Source organism: Cicer arietinum, chromosome 1 (assembly GCF_000331145.2).
Source record: "Cicer arietinum cultivar CDC Frontier isolate Library 1 chromosome 1, Cicar.CDCFrontier_v2.0, whole genome shotgun sequence".
NCBI lineage: Eukaryota > Viridiplantae > Streptophyta > Magnoliopsida > Fabales > Fabaceae > Cicer > Cicer arietinum.
Genome location: NC_021160.2, coordinates 48,266,256 through 48,286,166, shown reverse-complemented (window position 1 = coordinate 48,286,166; position 19,911 = coordinate 48,266,256). Strand labels below are relative to the sequence as shown.

At 29.3% G+C, this 19,911-nt stretch overlaps 3 protein-coding genes and 1 long non-coding RNA gene across 13 annotated transcripts; 1 reads left to right on the top strand and 3 right to left on the bottom strand.

Moving 5' to 3' along the window:
- Nucleotides 1–1,049: 1,049 nt before the first annotated feature.
- On the bottom strand, nucleotides 1,050–4,524 carry LOC101496903 (uncharacterized). 5 transcript variants are annotated; one of them, XM_027331551.2, is made up of 4 exons: nucleotides 4,326–4,524; nucleotides 3,270–3,698; nucleotides 2,929–3,042; nucleotides 1,050–2,679 (listed from the first exon to the last, which is right to left on the bottom strand). In XM_027331551.2, exons 1-4 carry the CDS (start codon nucleotides 4,338–4,340, stop codon nucleotides 1,462–1,464), a joined length of 1,776 nt encoding a protein of 591 aa, XP_027187352.1. In that variant the 5' UTR covers nucleotides 4,341–4,524; the 3' UTR covers nucleotides 1,050–1,461. The 5 variants fall into 5 exon arrangements, with proteins under 5 accessions (XP_027187352.1, XP_027187353.1, XP_004487465.1 ...); XM_027331552.2 differs by lacking the exon at nucleotides 4,326–4,524 and having other exon boundaries at nucleotides 1,050–1,317; nucleotides 1,596–2,679; nucleotides 3,270–3,716; XM_004487408.4 differs by lacking the exon at nucleotides 4,326–4,524 and having other exon boundaries at nucleotides 3,270–3,716.
- Nucleotides 2,379–4,126, top strand: LOC113785357 (uncharacterized). The gene is made up of 2 exons (XR_003471416.2): nucleotides 2,379–2,516; nucleotides 3,690–4,126. It is a non-coding gene; the product is annotated as an uncharacterized lncRNA (long non-coding RNA).
- A 2,535-nt stretch (nucleotides 4,525–7,059) lies between the features above and the next one.
- LOC101497656 (interactor of constitutive active ROPs 1-like) lies at nucleotides 7,060–11,478 on the bottom strand. Of its 6 annotated transcripts, none has more exons than XM_027331759.2 (5): nucleotides 11,343–11,478; nucleotides 11,181–11,268; nucleotides 10,387–10,460; nucleotides 8,857–8,950; nucleotides 7,060–8,544 (listed from the first exon to the last, which is right to left on the bottom strand). In XM_027331759.2, the coding sequence occupies exons 4-5, from the start codon at nucleotides 8,868–8,870 to the stop codon at nucleotides 7,470–7,472; spliced, it is 1,089 nt and encodes a 362-aa protein (XP_027187560.1). In that variant the 5' UTR covers nucleotides 8,871–8,950; nucleotides 10,387–10,460; nucleotides 11,181–11,268; nucleotides 11,343–11,478; the 3' UTR covers nucleotides 7,060–7,469. The 6 variants fall into 6 exon arrangements, with proteins under 6 accessions (XP_027187560.1, XP_004487472.1, XP_027187558.1 ...); XM_004487415.4 differs by having other exon boundaries at nucleotides 8,857–8,947; XM_027331757.2 differs by having other exon boundaries at nucleotides 8,857–8,947; nucleotides 11,181–11,428.
- A 2,192-nt stretch (nucleotides 11,479–13,670) lies between these two features.
- LOC101499303 (F-box protein At2g27310) lies at nucleotides 13,671–14,988 on the bottom strand. Its single transcript, XM_004487418.4, has one exon. It carries the CDS (start codon nucleotides 14,853–14,855, stop codon nucleotides 13,884–13,886), a length of 972 nt encoding a protein of 323 aa, XP_004487475.1. The 5' UTR covers nucleotides 14,856–14,988; the 3' UTR covers nucleotides 13,671–13,883.
- Between the last annotated feature and the right edge of the window lie 4,923 nt (nucleotides 14,989–19,911).

Below are 19,911 nucleotides of genomic sequence, written 5' to 3'. Positions count from 1 at the left end.
TTTATCTGTTACAATTTATAAAAAGAATATAGTATAAAAAAAATCAAAATTATTTTAAATAGAAAATATATTTAAGTAGTTTTTTTTGTAAAAATCATTTTTAGAAGTAATTTTTTTAAATTATAAAATAAACAATTTATCAATTCTTATGATCACGTCTTTATTTTGAAGTCTGTCTACTATTTGAAGAACGGTTTAGAACTTAAATCACATTTTATTTTTAGAACCATAGCAAATTCCATACAAGTATAATTTATGTTATAGAAATTGCAATTCTAACTTCAACATTAATTTGAGGGAGGCGTTTACGATACACAATTTAATTTAAGTATTTGTATACTGATACAAAAATGGTTGAAAATTGCAGTTTGGTGGCGGGACAAATGGACTAAACTCTCCTAGTGATCAGGCTCAAGACAAAGACTTTAATTGTATAGTTGATTGGCTAAGGTATATGACGGTGAATTTCATAAAATTAAGAGAAAAATTATCTAAAATAAGATGATGAGTGTTGAACTATAATATTATGACAATTGTATAAGACACATGACACTCGACCGAAAGACCAATATATCATGAGAATAGTGGTTGCAGTGACAATGTTGACTGCAAGATAAGCCATTTGTATATTAATACACAATTTGCTATTTGAAAACATGATTCAAAGAATCTAAATTCATCACCTCAATACAATCATGCAAATATGTCAGAATTCCATACCTTTACACCCTTTATTATTGATACAAACTTTGTTGGTAAGAAAAGTAGTAACTTTTTTAAAGCCCAAAAGCCAACTAAAAGAAGAATAATGCCTTAAACAAAGTAAAGGCTAGTCATCTTTACTTGCACCATAAGTTAAAACGAAAAAATTAGAAAGAAACAGTGGAAAATTTAAGCTTATATATATACAATTAAATTTTAAATTGCCAATTGATATTGAAATTGTTACTTGACCTGTCCGTTTATTTTGATACATAATTTAAAGGTAAAATTTAAGTTTTTTTTTTTTTTCACGGTATATATTATTTTTGGAAAAATATTACTGAGAATTAGATAAACATTTTAATCTATTTGTGTAAATTGTAAACTTTGTTCTTGCTGAATATAAACTCTCCATCAAAAAATAAATACTAAAACAAGAAAAGAAATAGAAGAAACTATATATATATAGCACTAACCTATAAAAAAACTCATTTGACCATTTTCTTTGCGCACACACTTGATTTGTATCATATCATTCCAAAGCTATCTATTACTCGTGCAGTCAGTCGTCAACTTCACTTTCATCTTTTGAAAATCTTCCTCGCATTTAAAATTCTACATGAAAATTTGATTTTTTTTTTCAAACAAATCAGGAGTAATGTGAGCTTTGAGACTTTACTTCCCCATTAACGCACCTCAAAATTATTGATTGATCGCTTTCTTTAGCAAGATTAGTAAGTGATATAGTGTCTCTAAGACTCATGATAGTCCTATAATTCTCACTTTCTTATCTTTTTCTATTTCATCTCCAAAAACAAATTCAATTGATCTTTCTCTCTCAAGCTTATCAAAACTTTCATCAATATTTAAACCAAACTCCTTTTGTTTATTACCTTTAGGAGTTCCCTTGTTGAAGCAAATACTCCCCCAATCAGAAAAAGATCTCCTTCCGATATCTTTATCAATTGAAACTCTTTTTGCCTCAAAATGTGCAACATTCTCACAAGCATAACTCCAGTTGTAGCTTTTATTCTCATTGTCCATATTCAATTCAATAGATTGAAGATCACTCTCAGTCTCAGCTGACTCATCTTCATGCTCTATTGCATCTCCAACATTTAAATGATTATCTGCCTCTAGATTTTGGAGTTCCAAACATGTCTTATTCAAATAGAACTCAAAATCTTTGAGTTTTTTAAGACCTTCATTAACACCATCATCATCACCACCTTTCTCTTTTTCTTTGCTTTTGAAAAAGCTCTCAAGCTCATTTCTAAGATTTTCTAGCATTTCATTTTTCTCCTCAAATTGATATTTAGCTTCTGAGAGCTTCATATGAACTCTTTCTTCGCGCAAAACATCTGCTAATTGAAGCATTTCCCTCTCCTTTTCAACCTCTTCTAGGACTTTTTCTGATTCCCTTTTCATTTCCTCTACCTTTGCTCTGTCTTCTCCAATGCCTTGGGCAAGTTCATCACAAACTTGCTCCAAAATCTCTTTAGCCCTTTTCTCCCTTTTGTGCTCTTTCGACAATTTTGAATAAGAATATTTTACATTCTCCATTTCATTGACAATCTTCATGTTCAGCCTCTCAGTTTGCCTTCTAAGCTTCTTCTCCACCTCAAGCTCCTGCGTTAAGCTCATCATGGTCGCGCGAATCTTCTCTCTTTCTCTTCTTTTCCAAGCACTATTTTCTTCTGCAAAATGCTTCATGAGATACTCAATATCGGTCTGGTTCGAGCTTTGTTCTTCGATGAATCCATCAATTTGGTTGCGAACGCGATCAAGCTCATTGCTCATGCCTAAGATGAGAGGTATGCTTCTAAATGAATGCTTCTCTTCATGGACCATTTGACTTAACACCTTTAGAAGCTTATTCAATGTAGATAAGCCACTTTTAGCTTCCTTAAGATAGTTCTTGACTCCAACCTTGCATTTACCACAATTCCTCTTGTCTTTTAACTTATTGCTTTCCTTCTGCATTTCAACAACATAGTTCAGTTTAATCCTTCTCAACCATGACAAAAATATATAAATAAACAAAGATGAAATTGTTATATGCTTAATATCCGTCCCAAAACTCTCAAGTAATAGGTCAGATCAACAAATAATTTTGCACAATGTTTATTTATCAATGAACATTCTTTCAAAATATTAGTTTACTGTAAATGTTACATATCATCATTTCAATTATTAATTTAATTAAACATAATAAAATATGTGTACCTCCATTAAATCATCATTACAACAACCATCTAAGCATCTCAAGTCGTGATCAGCAAATTGAAGGTGATGAGATAAATCGCCATCAACTTCAATACCTTTGATTCTCTGATTTACCTTAATCACATATTTATAAAATATTGATTTCATTTTCACCACTGAACTAATTAAGTTTATTCAAAAATTGAAAGAAAAAAATGTCATGTTGATATGAACTATAAAGTACATATGCAGGGGACACACGACACTAACATCGACATCAATAGTAATTTGAGAATATGAACTAATCAAATGTAATTAAAATGTTGGTTTTTAAGAGTAAATGAATTTAGTAATGAATTTACCTCTGAGAAAGAAGTACTAGAATATGATGGATCTAACTTGTGTGGTCCCAATAACACTGATCTACATAAACTCTGAACTCTGTCTTTGTCTCTGTCCTTGTTGATTCTCATTGGTTCCTTTTTAACCATGGAAGGAGTCAAATCATTGAGTTCCCATAGTGTAGCAGCGAGTTTTCTAGCAGAAACAGAAAGTTCCTTCTTCTCTTTGGAAGAATGCAAAGATGTGTTTTTGATAGCATGGTTGTGATGATGATTGGTTGACATAGAAGTTGTTTTCCACATGGGTGATGGTGTACTGTACCCACTTTTCTTCGCTACCAAAATTGCTCGTTTATATCTGTATTTTCTAGTAAAGGTGGAAGAGGAAGATGTGGAGGTACTTCCTCGTTTTCTGATCTTGTTGTGTTTCTTCTCTTTCAGATTTTTTGTCTGACACGAGGACATCATGGAAATTGTGAGGGCGAAATTCAGGGAGAAGATATCTGATTTATTGCATGAAATATATATATGATGATGATGATTCTAATTAAAGCTTGCAATTGTTATTTGGAATTATGGTAAGATGATTATGATGTGTGTAGAATGTATTTTATAAAATGATTCCAAGACAACTACTATAAATGGTTTTATAGTGTTACTATGGTTATGCCGCAAATCTTTATATTTTAAGAATATCAAGGTAAATGCAACTTATGCGGATTTTAAAATCTGCAACAATGTAGTCGCAATTGCAGTTGCAGATTACAATTGAATAATTATTAGTATTAGTCTCATTAATAATAATTTATGTATTTCCAAATTTAAAAAAATGTTTATGCTACTATTTTTTTACTTTATTTGATTGAAATTTTTAGCTATATTTAGAATTGAATTTGAATGTGTGGCTAGTTGGGCATGTAAAGGTTATGGGTGTGTGTGCGCGCCTAGTTGTGGTCAGCATCATGGGCTTTTTCCAATTACTTTTTTCAAATACTAGGCTTTTTCCAATGTTTTGGTAAGATGGAACTATTAGCATTGAATTTAGTGCAAAAGTGGGTTGTGAAAGATCTTGCATACTTGTTCTTTTTTCATCTACAATTGGGTATTTGAATGTGTAAAGGGATTTGAGGACCAAAAAAAGTGTGTAGAGAGAGAGATGCGTTTGAGTGAAAGAAAAAGTAATCATAGAATTGTGAAAGTAAAAGAAGAAGATGAAGAAGAAGAAAAGTAAGTCATTGTTCAATGGCAATTTTGTTTGTTGAAAGAAAAAGGGAAATACTACTTGACCTTTATAAGAACAGAAGGGGTGATGGGGCAGACACGTGGGATCCAATGACATGCATGTGAATGTCTTGTGTCATGTTTCAAAATTTAATTCATTGCTTTGATATGTGTGTGAATGTGTATATATTTTCCACTTTGATCCTCCTACTCTATAAATTAATAACAACTAATTAAATTTTGACATAAACTAATAGTCACCAACCGTTTAACTAACAATAAGTGATCACTAATAACAACCAAGTGATTTTTCTTTTAATGCAATCGGCTAAAGACACTTAAATAAAAAAACAAAAACAAAAATTATCTCTCTTAATTTTTTATTTTTTTATAAATAATAAAGTTCACTTTCGACATTTATTAATTAAATTAATATTTAAAATTTAAAATTTTATTTTTTTTAAAGTTAATAATAGATCATTGACTGCACCATAAAATTACATATATTATTTGGTAAAACAAACAAATAAAATAAGTGATTAATCTTTGAAAATGGGACAATTGGTTGATTTAATGGGTATAATGTGTGAAGTAAATAGATTATTAAGTAGAATTTATTGAATATTGCTTTTATAACAAATTTAAAATCTTATTGAATGCAGAAGCTATCCATTTTGCCAAAGGGCAGAGCTTTGACTAAAAAAATATATTTTTCTTTAAAATAAAAAAAAAGTATAGTTTTATGTTTTTTGGATAAGTCCTAATTCAATTGACAAATGTAGATATTGTTAGGTTGGACATTTTGCTTCTAAGATTGAAAATATATATATATATATATATATATATATATATATATATATATATATATATCTCAAATATTTTATTAATAATAAAATTAGAAAAAATAAAAAGTAAAAACAAATATTGCCTGATTGATATATCTATTTGTATTATTTTGATATTTTTTATCTCTATTGTAATAAAAATTAAATATTTTAAAGACAAAAATTCTCAATACATGACTCAAAAAATAAAATTGAAGATAAATTTTTTGTAACTAGTTTTATTGTTTATATTAAAAAATATATTACTAACTATTATAAATTTTAATTATAGATAAATTTAATTCTTTAAATTATCCTCAAATGCTACTTTATTATTATATAATTTAAATAAATAAAAAGGATCATTTCTGAGAAATTAAACTAACTTCGCCGCTAATTAAATGCCAATGATTCGCTCAAAAACAAATAGTACTTACCACCCAAATAATGCCATGAAAGAAAAATAATTGTAAGGAGTCTAGTGGAGAGTAGAGACAACCAGTCACTGTAGCATATACTAATTGATACATTGAATGCTCAATAATAATGACTTAATGTGGGGGATGCAAGTGATAATTGAGTTCATAATTTGATGGATTGCTAAAGTATTTTGTGAACATAATCCCCTGATTTGATAATTATAAAACAGATTCCATTAATTAACATGCATCTTGGAGATCAGCATGTTAACACTCTCATCCAACAAAGTCGAAACGGGTGGCAAAAAGTTAAATAAAACCATTGTTTTCTTCTTTTTTTGTACAAAAAACCATTGTTTTCTAGATAAATAGATTATATACTGTTGAAAAGTGACCGTAAGATATTGACCATTAATAATAGAAAAATAGTTGAAATTAATTTCTTAAATTTATTTAGTGAAGTGTTTCCTAACCACAAATAGTAGTGATTCCTAAAGTTGATTGCAAGACATTCCAAATCCATTTTGACGAGATTTAGTTTGTCTTTAAAAAATTATAAATAATCGATTCAATAAAAATTAGACACATAAATAAATAAATAAATATGTAAATGATATCCATAAAATCATATATTTTTAGCTTTAAATTTATTTATGTGTTATATTTTTGTTGGATGTTCGATATATATATAATTTTTCTTTTAAATATAAATTAGAAAAAACTATTTTCTAATCACACTCTCTCTTTCTTCATCTCCTATTATTTGTTGGGTTAAGACTTTAAAATATTTAGCAGTTTTATATCACCGTTTTATTAAAAAGTATTAATTTTATCGGTGGATTAATTAAGTCTAACGGATGATGTAAATCTCTACGATATATCATATTACTATTCAGATATTTGATTGAAAAAGATATACATTTTTAATATATATCTCAAATAGAATTACCTCCGGTGGATGTAGCGTGTGAAAAGTCAATAAATATATATATATATATATTATTAATTTATTTATATCTCAATCTCAGTTTTTTTAAGTAACCATTAGTGTAAACCAGTAAAGAGTGTGCTCTTGGAGAAAAATATATTTTCTCCTAATAACAGTCAAATTCTCCACACAAAGCATATCTTAAGAATATCACTTTCAGTTTTTAAGATAATTTTAATTTTTTTTTCTTTCAATTATATCATCTAATATAATGTTATGAGCATTACACTCGAGACGTCTTTCAACAGAAACTGTATGCCTTTGGTAGTTTGGATTACTACCTTAGTTTTAGATGTGGAAGACATCAACATTGTAAGTTTGGCAATGCAGATAGAAAATTTGCTAAAAATCCCTTCATCTCAGTTAAAAACAAAAAATCACATTAACCATCTTTCAAAGTTGACACTACCTTCCACTGATCATGCAATAAAATACAACTCAAAACAACTAAACAAGTTACCATAAAAACAGTAAGCAATGTTTTTTGTTTTTCAGCTTAATCTGCCACCTAAACATATACCATAGTTAAAATACTACTAATTCACTTATGTTTGGAAATTGCCATTTTTACAAATTCACTAGCGTAGAGAGTTTCTCAGTGTATCATGATTCTGCCAAACACACCAACAATCCAAACTCGTCCAAAACGCCAGTAACGCACGATTAGTTCAAAGCTTTAGAAATTTCATGTCGAGACAACATCGGGACCTGAGATATGTAAATGAAATGTGTAACCAAACAAGCTATTACTAAATAATAGGGACATCAATCACTTTTGGCCTTTCTTCTTCCATAAATCACCAAACATTCTAATACCAGAACCTTTCTTTTTTCCACCAACAAAACCATCATCCAAGTCATCAACCAAACCAGGAGACCCTATGTATCCATTGTACTTTCCACCACAAGGTGTCTCAAATGTTCCACCAAAATGCTTAACCATTGAACCACTCATATCCATCTCTCCTGCAAGAACTGCAGCTGCAGCATCAGCTGCTTTTCTCCACTGTTCTGACTGCACCCTTAGCTTCTTCATTTCGGATTCTAACCCTTCCTTTTCTTCTTTCACAGATTTCAGTTTCTCATTCAACTTTTCTTCATTCCCTTTACTTTCTACCAACTCTTCACACAATTGCTTCCATTTCAATGTCATTCCTTCTTCCTTGGTTTCCAAAGATGTTACTTTTGAAACTGCTTCATTCAGTTGATTTTTCAGATTATCATTTTCATTACTCATTGATTCCAATTCCTTCTTTTTCTCTTCCAAACTCAATTTCAACAACACAATTTCGTCATTTTTCAGTGTCATTTCATCCACATTAGGCTTCTCTGGCTCTGATAATTCTAGTGCAATTTGAGTTTCCTGTTGTAATTGTTCTTCATGTTTTCTGAATTCAATTGCCAACTTTTCAATCGAAACTTCAAAAACATCAGTCTCTTGTAGATTATCATCAGCTATAATAACATCTTGGTGTTTAGTTTCAGCTTTGGTATTACATTCTTGAGCATTCTTTGAAATGCTTTTCTTTTCTTGAGATTTCTCTTTCTTCACTAGTTCAGCCTCAGCTTTTTTCTTTTCAGCTTCTGCAGAAGATAACTGATCCTTCAAATTTTTCAACTCTTGTTGTGCTTGACCGAGCTGCGATTCCAAATCTGCGATTCGAGTTCCTAGCTTCTTCTGATTCACTGTCTCAGATTGAGTAGTACCTCTTGAAGAACGTCGGTTTCCTAGCTTTGGACTTCGGTCAGCTATCAGTCGATGATGCAATGGGTCTGAGTCAGAACTCGATGTTCGAAGCAGATGAGTACCTCTTGGTGACTGCCTCTGAGGCAAATCAGATCCCCTATTTTGAAAACAACATATTTTTATCAGTAACCTAATACATCGAGGTTTATACCATGATTAGTAGCAAGGACATCAATTAATTACATTATAACAAAAAGTAGAAACCACATGTTCCAACCAGTTCTGAATAATCATCCTTTATATTGATTATCTATTAATATTGTGAACAGAAATTCTCAATATAAGTGTGACAAGAATCACACTTCAAAATCTTGATCAAACTAGGTGTGTGACCATGCATTACTTTGTAGATGAAGAAGGAAAATAGAAATAGAAATAATAGTAAAATTAACTTTACAAATCAACATACCTTGATCTTGGCATTTGATATGCTTTTGATGAGAGCAAGTGATTAAACAGAACTTTTAAGGATTTGTTAGCTAAAAGAGAATCTCACTCACCTGCTAAAGGTAACAAAAATGCATATTCAAATGAATGATAAAAGTGAACTCCATCCAAGCTAGCACACACTTGAGACAAAATGAAAATGCAGTATACATTATAAATTTCACAAACTTTCTTTAAAGCACACAATTTAGTAAATGGACCTTTTCAAGTTCATGACATTTAGGCTCTTAAATTCCCCCATGTGGTCTCAACCTCCCCCAAACCGTAATTAGGTAAGAGATAGAAGGACAAAGAAAACAATCAATAGGTATGTGTACTTATAGCCCTTGAACTCATAAATTAATTCCCTAGTGCAATTACAGATCTCAATCGTCCAATCTAAATCAATGGTCGAGATTGTTTAAAATTAATTTACCAATTGTATAATTTGAGCCTTCTAATATGAAGTCAATGGCAGAGATTCATTACTACGTGTAACCGCGTGAACTTCTATTGCAGGAAATTCGGGTCCCCTTGATCAAAACTAACTACAACCATTTGATCAAAACTAACTACAACCATGACTAGTAAAGGACCCAACTAACTACAACCATGACTAATAAACTAAAAGGCAATTGATTTAAACTCAAGATATCAAGAGGTAGATTATAGATGACCCTTTTAGAAATATAATGAAGAGCAAAAGAATAATACAAATGAGTAAAGAAGCCCTACATCACATTGGTTTTGTGATCAAAATAATGACATGCAATAAAAGTATGCTATTAATACCACCCTTAAGAGCAAAAGCACGCAGTGTCAAAACCAACTTTATGCAGTGCTTTTTTCTTTGTTTAAAAGTGAATAAGTGCTGTAACTGTTGCAATGTTTTTGCAGGCAGTAAATGTACCATCATATACTACTACTACCAACAATTGTCCACAAGTTTAAAATTTATTAGAGTTAAAACAAATTAATTCTAGCACCCCCAAGAAAGGAAAAAAATGAATTTGTGACACCATGCATTTGTGCAACATGTTACTGCTAGAAAATAAGTAATTCTTTCTCTTGCTAATAAATTGCACTAGGCTTAGTCAAAAAAAATGCACTAGGCCCACCGTACATCCAAGTTGTTGTATAATGGAGTAGACATAGGTACAAGTACAATAGTGAAATAGATTTACTACAGTCAAAATATCATGTAGTCAATGCATTAGTCAATCAGAATCGTTTGATGAGATCAATGACTCGCATTTTGAATTGCTTTTTGAAATTCAATTTATCAAACTTATAATTCAAAACATTTAATCTTCATTCAAAGGTTGTTTTAATGACTGTAGTGAATGTGTTGTATTGTGAATAAATGCAATCAAGATTCCTCTAATACTTCAGATTATAGGCGCGTCTGGTGTCCAACATCTGCCTCGTGTTGGACACATGTGATTATATTAATCACTTACACGTTCTTAAATCATTATCATTGTGTGTCAGTGTTTGTGTTCATGCTTTTTACCTTGGCTTGTTCTCTGTAGACTAAACTAGTTTGCTCAAGTGCATCTTTGATTCACAAGCTTTGCAATGATGAACCTAATAACAGCATCAAATGATTAATTTAAGCAACAAACATCAGAAGAAAGTGGATAATTATAACACAAACAACCTTATTAGGGAAAATGTCTAATTGAAGAAGTTAGTCAGTCCATGTAACTTATTAATAAAAATATTGGTGAAGTGCAAGTGTATAATAGGAGAGTAGGTAAAACAATTATTGTAGGAAATCAGCATCAAGATCTTGTGTCATTTGAAAGCAATAATTAGTAAATTTAATGTAACATTTATTAGTATCATAAAATTTAAAACTTTCTTCAAAAGATATAACTGAAATGATGTTACCAATAAAAAAAATTAAAAAACACTAAACAAAAGGGACCCAAAAAAACAAGAGTCAATATACAATGATTCTGCAAACTATAGAGGAACAATTCAAGGAGATATAACAAATTGTTTGGCACATAAAATGATTATCCGAATGTTTGGCAACAAAGAAAAAAACACAGAAAGTGAAGAAAAAGCTATAGAAAGTTAGAAACTTTATGGATAAAAACATTAGTGTCCATTTTTTTTTTTTTTTGGTAAAAAGAAAAATCAGCATCAGCCTACTACACGTGTACAAGTACTGTAGTGAAAAATGTTTGCATAAGCAAAAGACTAATAAAAATGAAAATGCAGAAAAAATTTATATAAGTTTGAAGAAAAAGAAAAAACAAAGAACAATGTAGTTACTAACAAAGATAAGAAAACACTCACCTTGATTATAATATATATTTTGCATAAACAGAGCAGAAAGAGTTGAAGGATCTAAAAGCATCATACATAACGAGAAAGAGAACCTTCACTGCAAATTGGAAGAGACAAAAATCTTAGTAAAAACTAAATTTTAAGGGGTTACTTGTTATTTTTGAAACATACCCTTTTTGTTTTGACAAAATTTGAAACATACACAGAAACCAAACAAACAAGGAAGTTCAAGAAAATAGAAAAGGAATAAAAAAAGAAGAGAGAAATGTGTGAAGAAACTAACTAGCCAGTAGCTAGTGCTTAGTATTTATGAGTTTCAATTTTCGAATTCTATGCATAAAGAGTACAAAACAAAAAAGATCATTTTGGTAAAAAAAAAATAGACTCTCATTAATTTATTACTCCAATTACTAATTTAATGTTAAGCTAAAATATAATAATCAATTATTTATTTTTTTTAATATTTATTTTGGTATGTTATTTTATTTATTTATTTTTGTCTTTTATTTTTGTTTTGATTTCTAACAAAAGAAAAAAACTTACATAATTGATTATTAAGTAAAAATTAGAGGAAAAAAATAATAAACAAAAGATTAAAACGAATAAATAAATAAATAATCAAAAATCAAAATGAATATTTAATAGAAAATAAATAATTAAAATTATGTTTTAGTGTCAAAATATTAGTGTTGCACTCTTGGAAATCCAACTTGCGCTATCTCACTCTAACTTGTCTTTTTGTCAGTTTCTTCTCAATTCAAAAACTTTCTATGTGTTCTCTTCTCTCTTTTTTAACATTTTCCTCTTGTTTTATCCTGTGGTACGTAGCAAACACAACACAACATAACAAAACAACACAACAACTTTAAACAAAAAAAATCAAATTTAGAGGAATCACAATCCCTAAGATAATAAGGGAATACCATTAACCTGAACACATCTTCAGAAATTCTAGGGATCTTAAAGTTGTTTGCAATCTCAATGAATTGTTTGAGGGGTAAGTGTGGATCTTCAGTTAGACAACTATTAAACTGTCCCACAACTTGAATATTTGGAACATTATAGGCTTGAATTCAAACTCAAACTGACTATTCATGGCACTAGGATCAAAGAAAACAAAATCACGAATGGGTCTATTTGTTTCATTGACCATGCCAATTATGTCATAATGTTATGCTATGATTTCTGGAATTGGTGGTTTTGCACCTTCATTCAGCTAATGCAAGCTTGACAGATAACTAACAACATCAATCAATCTCTAACAACATAGCCAAAATTTTGTTGCACAAAACATGTGTAAGTATATGCAATCAAATAATTAATAAAGTTAGTGACAAGTAAAAATTGTCTCAATGATTGATTTTCATAAATCATACATTCAATCAAATTAATTAGTGAGTCAAAAAGTCCATTTAGGATGAATAGCAACAACAAAAAATGTTTTTCTTTCATTGTTGTACCTCAATTTCGTAGGAGGTTGTCTTTCCATTTTTAAGAATTTTCTTATTTAAAGTCTCATTAGAATTTAGACATTATAAATATAGAGGAAAAAAATTTATAATAGAGAAAAAATTAATTTGTTTTAATTGAAAAGCTTTGGTAAGTCAGATATCAAGACAAATTGTGTTTTATTAAGTTGGAGGAAGAGAAATGTAAATCCTTTTATTTTAATGGGATGTCTCTTTGTAAAATGTTTGCTATACCGTTCAATTTATCTTTAGATAAGGATGTGATTGTGTGTCTTATGTTCAATAATGTTACTGGAGAAGGGGTTGCGGGAAGATGGAGAAATAATCTCTTTGATGGGAATAGAACCTTGTGTTAGAAAGTATTTCTTTGTCGAAAAAATTTTATGTGCAGGACAATGTATTTGACATGTGGATGTGGCGAAATGGTTTTAAACTGTAATTCTGGAACTTACCAAATGCTATATGAAGATAAGCATAATATTCCTTTTACAATTGAATATTTTGTTTGTTATAAGATGGTCCCCTTAAAAGTATATTTATTTACTAAGAAATTATTGCATGATAGAATTATGACGAATAAGGTGTTAGTAATTTAAATTCTCTTCTTTCCTCGGGTGATTGTGAAAAAGATGAATTTTTATAATATTTATTTTTTGAATGTCATTGGTGGTAGAAAAATCTTCCACTTTCTTGATCGTATCAAACTTTTATTTTGGTTGTGGTATAAGAACTTAAATTATTTATTAATTGTGTTAAGATGTTATAGAGAGATGTTATTTTATAGTTGGTTTATTAATTTTGTATTAAACTTTATTGTTATTTTATTTCCTTTTCCGTTTATAAATGTTTAATGAATAAGTCTTCTCCACCTTATATTAGAGTATAATTGCTTCACCATTCAGTTTCTAAATGTAATGGTTATAAAATTATTATGAGTCACCATAATTTTGTTGAAAAACTAAAAATCCCACGTCAATTTGTACACAATGTCTCTTTCGCTGTATAGCATTACTCTTTGCTTATTCATGTATAGTCAGAAGAAGAAATGAATTAATTAACCTGAATTTACTAGACATATGTGTATTGTTCTGATCTATTTGCTGTTCCCCCATTCTCTTACAAATCTCCACTTCCTTCTTTTTTTTTTCCCTCAACTTTTGTACGATTTTTTCTTCCTATTTCAACCCCTACATGTACAAGTAAAAATAAATCCCAAAAAAAAGCCCAATGAAGTTGATTTGGGTCAAGCCCAAAACCTCCCAAATCGAAAGAGCAAACCGAAAATGACAATAGTGACTATCATAACAACCATATCCATCGCCTTCTCTCTCCTCATTTGCCCCTCTCTTCTCTCTCTCTTCAACACACAGAATTCCGCAAAACTCTCCTTCAATTTTTCAACATCCACTTTTTTCCTCTCACCATTTTCCATCGCTCCTTGCAAAATTACCATACTATCCCTCCCAATCACATGCCTTCCATCCATATCATCTATAGTAAGACTCACCTCCCTCACGTGCATCTCTCCCCCAGCTTTCCCACAGCACGTGACCTTTATAATGCACTGCACCAATCCCATACTTACACCGTATAAAACCTCAAGTTCACCCGTTAGCCAGTGACGTCTCACGGTTACCGGTAACCGGCTAGATAGGTTAACCGAACGCTTACGTGTTGGTTCGATCATTATCCAACTTAAGCTTAAATTTTCTTCGAGCCACTCGACGACGTCGTTTTGTTCGAATTTTACGTGTGTGTGAATTATTTCGTTCGGGTCGAGAAGTTCGATCCATAAAGGGGAAGATAGAAACCATCCTTTATAGGTTTCCGTGCGGATGAGTTTGGAAAATACGGATTTGTCCTTGTAGTAAATATCAACGGCTGAGATTAGTTCTTTCGGAAGTGACGGTGTGGATTTTGTTGAGGAAGAAAGAGAGGAGTAGTGAACGGTGGGGAATGAGTCTGAGAAAATGGAACGGTAGGTGGCGGGGAAAGTAAATATGAGGGGTGTGAGAAGAGGGTCTTGGAGAGACGGCCATGTGGCGGTGGAGATTTTTTGCCAGATATGGTGTTCGGTGCAGAGACGGCGGAGGTGAGAGCCGGTGGAGGCGGCGGAAGAGAGAGTTGTGCCGTCGAGTCGAGTGAGGATGTGGGATTGGATTATGTCAGGATGGAGGGTGGTGATGGCTGAGTGTGTTGAATTAGACGAATCCATTGAATAAAATTAGTTGCTAATTTGCAATATTAATTAATTAATTTGGTTATAATAGCTGTGTTGGAATATGTTTGGAAGGGTTTAGGACGAAAGAGGGTAAATTACGAAATGAATGTGTGGTGTTGAATCTAGGGGGAGGAGTGGGTTATATATATGTAGGAGGATTAAGGATGATTGATTGATGGCTTAAATATCTAATTGGTGTTTCTAAATATCATTACTTTAGTCTATGTAATTTTTAAAAAAAAATATAATTTAATTACAATTTTATTTTTATTTATTTTTATTTATTTACGGAATTAGTTCTTATGTAATTTTGATTTTTATCTTTAATTTTTTAATTAAATAATATTTTATGATATAAATAACACCCATAAAATTAAAATTCATATAAATTTAGTTTTATATTATAATTTTTTTATATTTTTAATTTAATTAATAATTTATAAATAATTAATACATTCATAAAATTTTATATTATATGTTTGTATATAGTATTATTTAAAATATATTAAATCGTTATTTTTTTAATTAAATAATATATAAAAGAGTTTAAATATGTTTACTTTTTAATAAAATAACCAATCTGATGAATTAGTAATCGTAGAAATATTAGATTTTTAATTCTTATAGAATTAACTTTTATTGAATTGGTCTCAATAACTTTTTTGATATAGTGAATAATTGAGAAATAAAACCAAATATTATATATAAAAAAAGTATATTACATGTAATAGTTATTATATTTTATTGATTCATTTATATGTTTAAAATAGAGGTATATATAAAGTGTGAGTGTATAATATGGTGAGAGGTAGGATGAGAGAGTAGGAGTTTGGAGAGTTTTGGGTGATGATTAAGTGGCATTATAAGTTGAAGAAAAGTAATGGGGTCAAAGACTGGCTGTTAATTAATAGTACATATTAGTCGCGGAAATCCGTTATCGGTTGTATTCAAATCCACTTCATTTGATTGGAATCGTCATTTTTTATTTATTTTTTCTCTTTTTTATTCGACTCAATCAGAATCATCTCACATATTTTCTTTTTCGGATTTTTCTTTGGTATTAATGGATAAACATTAAGCGCTTGTTTGAAAACAGAAAAATAATGGATAAACATTAAGAACTTGTTTGAAAAAAGAAAAGTAAAATGAACATGTTTGAACATGTCGGCGCTCAAAATTTTATATTATTATTGAATAAAATTAAGTTATTTTTTTACGAATAATGGAAATCAGACTAGGAAAAAAGAGGTATGGAAACACGTAATCGGAAAGTACTAATATAGGGGAAGTTTTTTATAGACATCGATACACGTCTGGGAATACAATAATGGATCATTTATTTTTTGTGGTTGACAATATTGGCCACTTTAGTGCAAAAATTCATGATTAAAATAAATTAATGAAAATTATTTGAATGAGAGAAAAAATTTAATTAAAAGAGATAAGAAAAAAAAAACATCAAAAGGTAGGGGAGTTAAAGATAAGGAATTTGGATAGATATTATTTGAGAGAGAAAAAAAATAGAAAACATTATCTGATAAATATGATATGATGGAAAAAGTGAAATAGAGATAAAAGTTAGGTTTTGAAAAATTATGTGAATAAATATAAGAACTCTAAATTAAGGGTAGAAAAAATATAATAAACTTATCCGAAAAAAGATTAAGGTGCAGTCAATTATACAATCAAATACAAAAAGAAATGTTATTAACTTTTGGATCAATCACATAATACAAGAAATTCCTTCATAACATCACAATCCAACAAAAGATACATTAATCTTTACATCTAATACAAAAATTATTAGTTGAGATATGACTTACACATCTCCCTTCATTAGTTACTTGCTTGTTATAAGCACCTTTCCAAAGGAATCCTCATTAGCAATTAGGACTTGTCCAATTCCAAATTTATTCAAATATTAAATTAGGAGTGGTAACTTGATTCAATCATAAGCAATTTTAATAGTGAATGATTCATATGTAGTGGGTCTCCATTAAGGGAAATCGAAATTCCCAAGATTAGGAGGTTTCATGGCAACATTCAAGTTATAAATATCATTATGAACAAATTTTTTAATACACTTCCAATTTTAATTACCCATCATACTAGAATATTGACCTGTAAAAAATGCATCATTAATTCTATGTGCAAGTTTTTCAAAGCCAAGGAAAAAAATAGGTAGATATAAGATTCCTAATACACACCTCTAGAAGAATTAAAGGAAACTATATGATTCCCAATCTAATTGATATTAAAAGAGGTAGATGTTATGCAATGGATAACAACTATAACAAGCTTCAAAGGAATCACAAGTCTATTTAAAGTGTCTTCCATGAATCTCTATTCTAGAAGCTTATTAGAAGTAGAAGTTCACGATCGTCTTTGTCGTTACAATTAAGATGATGTCGTTTTGACAAATTGATATTTTAGAAACACATTCATTTTTCCTTGATTTTATGGAACATGCATCAATTAAGTATGAGACTCAATGATAAAAATCAAAAGAACTATAAACCTCAACTACTTCTTTCAAACAACATCTAAAATATTACAATTTTAAATAAATTTCACATACTTATTCACAATAAACAATGTATCCAAATGGTCCATATAAACTTTTTGTCAAAATTACATTCCTAAAAAATATTGATCTATCCAAACACACTTTTATTAATCTAAATCAAAATGACTCCTTAGGATAAATTATGAGAAGCAGGTGAATCATTGGCTTCTTTTTGACATGTACTAATACCTACCACTTTTAAAATTTATTTAATGATGCAAATTAAGATACACTAAATTGGGACTAAACGACTTGCACTTGCTTACGTGCATGAATGTCTATCTGTTCAAATCTCATCTTGATTTGTTTGGTTGACTATTCTTATCTCACTTTATTAGTATCATTCTTTTTTTACAAGTAGTATCAGTTTTGTTGTATCCTTCACTTTATTGTACAGGCATATTGTATTGTGCTAAGCAAGTATGTTCGTTGATGGTGTTGTGGTAATGAAACCAAACCAAATCATATTTCTTTTTTATATATCTTTAATTAAGCAGAGGTAAAAATGATCAAGCTAAAACTCTTTTTTCTCAAAGTTCATTAAAAGCAAACAATGAAGCAATCAAATGAACAATCAATATAATATATTATATGTTTTTTTAAATATATATATATATATATATATATATATATATATATATATATATATATATATATATATATATATCAATTTTAAAAAGCGGAATATAAATTCAAACAAAATAACATTTTGTTAGGTTAAAGAGAAAATGAAATAAAAATAGAGAACATTTTCTAAAAGCAAAACTCGGCTTATGGTTTAAATTATCAAAACCATTAATTATAATTAGTGATGTCAATTTACCTTCATAAATGACTTTTTTTGCAAAAATTGCCCTATTTGAGATCTTGCAGGTGGAAACTTTTTTTTTTTCCCTATAAAACGATGAAGAAAATTCTACAAAATAAAGTTTAGGAATGGAAAGATGATTATACATTGTCTCGCATGTTTCGGACCCAAAAATATTATCATTTTATGAATGTACAAATAGTATGTTATAAATATAACATCGATTTCTATCATTTTGTCATATTACATTTATTCTTATTATTTAAAAAAAATCCCAAATAAATTAAAATTTATCATAAAAATAGTATAAATTTTATGTATTTTTATGTTAATAGATCCATGCGATCGAGGAGCTTGATCCACAAGAATGAAGAAGAGGACATTTTGAGGAACGAAAAGTGGAGATTTGCATTCCATGTTACAATTCAAAATTTCCTAATATATATAGTTATAATATTATAAGGATGATTTTTTGACAAGTTCACCATTTGTCGATTATTAGAAGATGTTTGCTTATATTATACTTCTGTTATTAGTAATAAACTTAAATAATTTAAATAAATTAATTGAAATTTTTTAATTATATAAATTTAGTTATTTAATTTTTATTGAGAGATGCAAGTATTAGTTACATCTTTTTAAAAATTTAATTTAATATTTTAAAAGTTAATGCATTAAAATATATGCATGTACCTGTATTTTAAACATGTCCCAATGTCAATAATTAAAAAATCTAAAAAATAACAATTCGGAATAGTTTTTTTTTTAAAACACAAGTGTTAAATCGATTATGCTTAAACACAATTCGGAATAGTTTTATTTTTTGAAAGTTCAAATATTATTTTTTTTGGACGAAAAATTATACTTTAGGTATCATTAACATGTGTGACATGACATTTTGTTTAATGTTTTAATTTCTTATTTAATGAAGGGATTTTGTGTATGCTTTATCTTACCTTTCTTCTCTTATCAACCCCTATTGGGTTGGTTTCCTACCTCCTTCTAATTATGTTTTTATTTTGTGACTTGGTTTATGTTTTTGTATAAGTTCATAATTCTATTCTGTGAGAGCAATTGCTGCATTGAAGAGACGCTAATAACTCATCCTCGTGGAAACAGTGAAAAGAACACCGAAAGCATTGATGCTTTTTTGAATTTGTTGAATCTATTGTAGTAAATATTGGTTAATGTGTCAATATCACATGAGTGTTCATGACTTGTTTGGTGATACAATATTTTTTATTTTTTTTTATATCTTCCTTGGTTGTCAAATTATGAATTATGTCTCTAAGATTCTAATAATAGAGGGCTGTTTTGTTTAGTTGTTTGTGTGTGTGTTTATGCAACTCATCAATGAAAAATCCAGTATAATGAAAATCACAAATAAGATCTTAAACTTACTATATTAATAATTTAGTGATTTAAGGTCTTTGTTTTTATTTATTTAAATAATGAAAAATTGTTTTGAAGGTTAAAATTTGCATAGGAAAATAAAAAGTTATTGTTGCTTTATGAAAAAGAACCTATCCAGACAAACATGTTTTGTTTTGGGTTATATTTTTGTGTGTCTTCATGCATGTTATTCGATCTTTGTTTATTTGTTCTTCTTCACAATTTTGAGTATATTTTTCTTGCTATCTAAAATTTCTAAAAGAAAAGAGTCATCTTCACAAAGT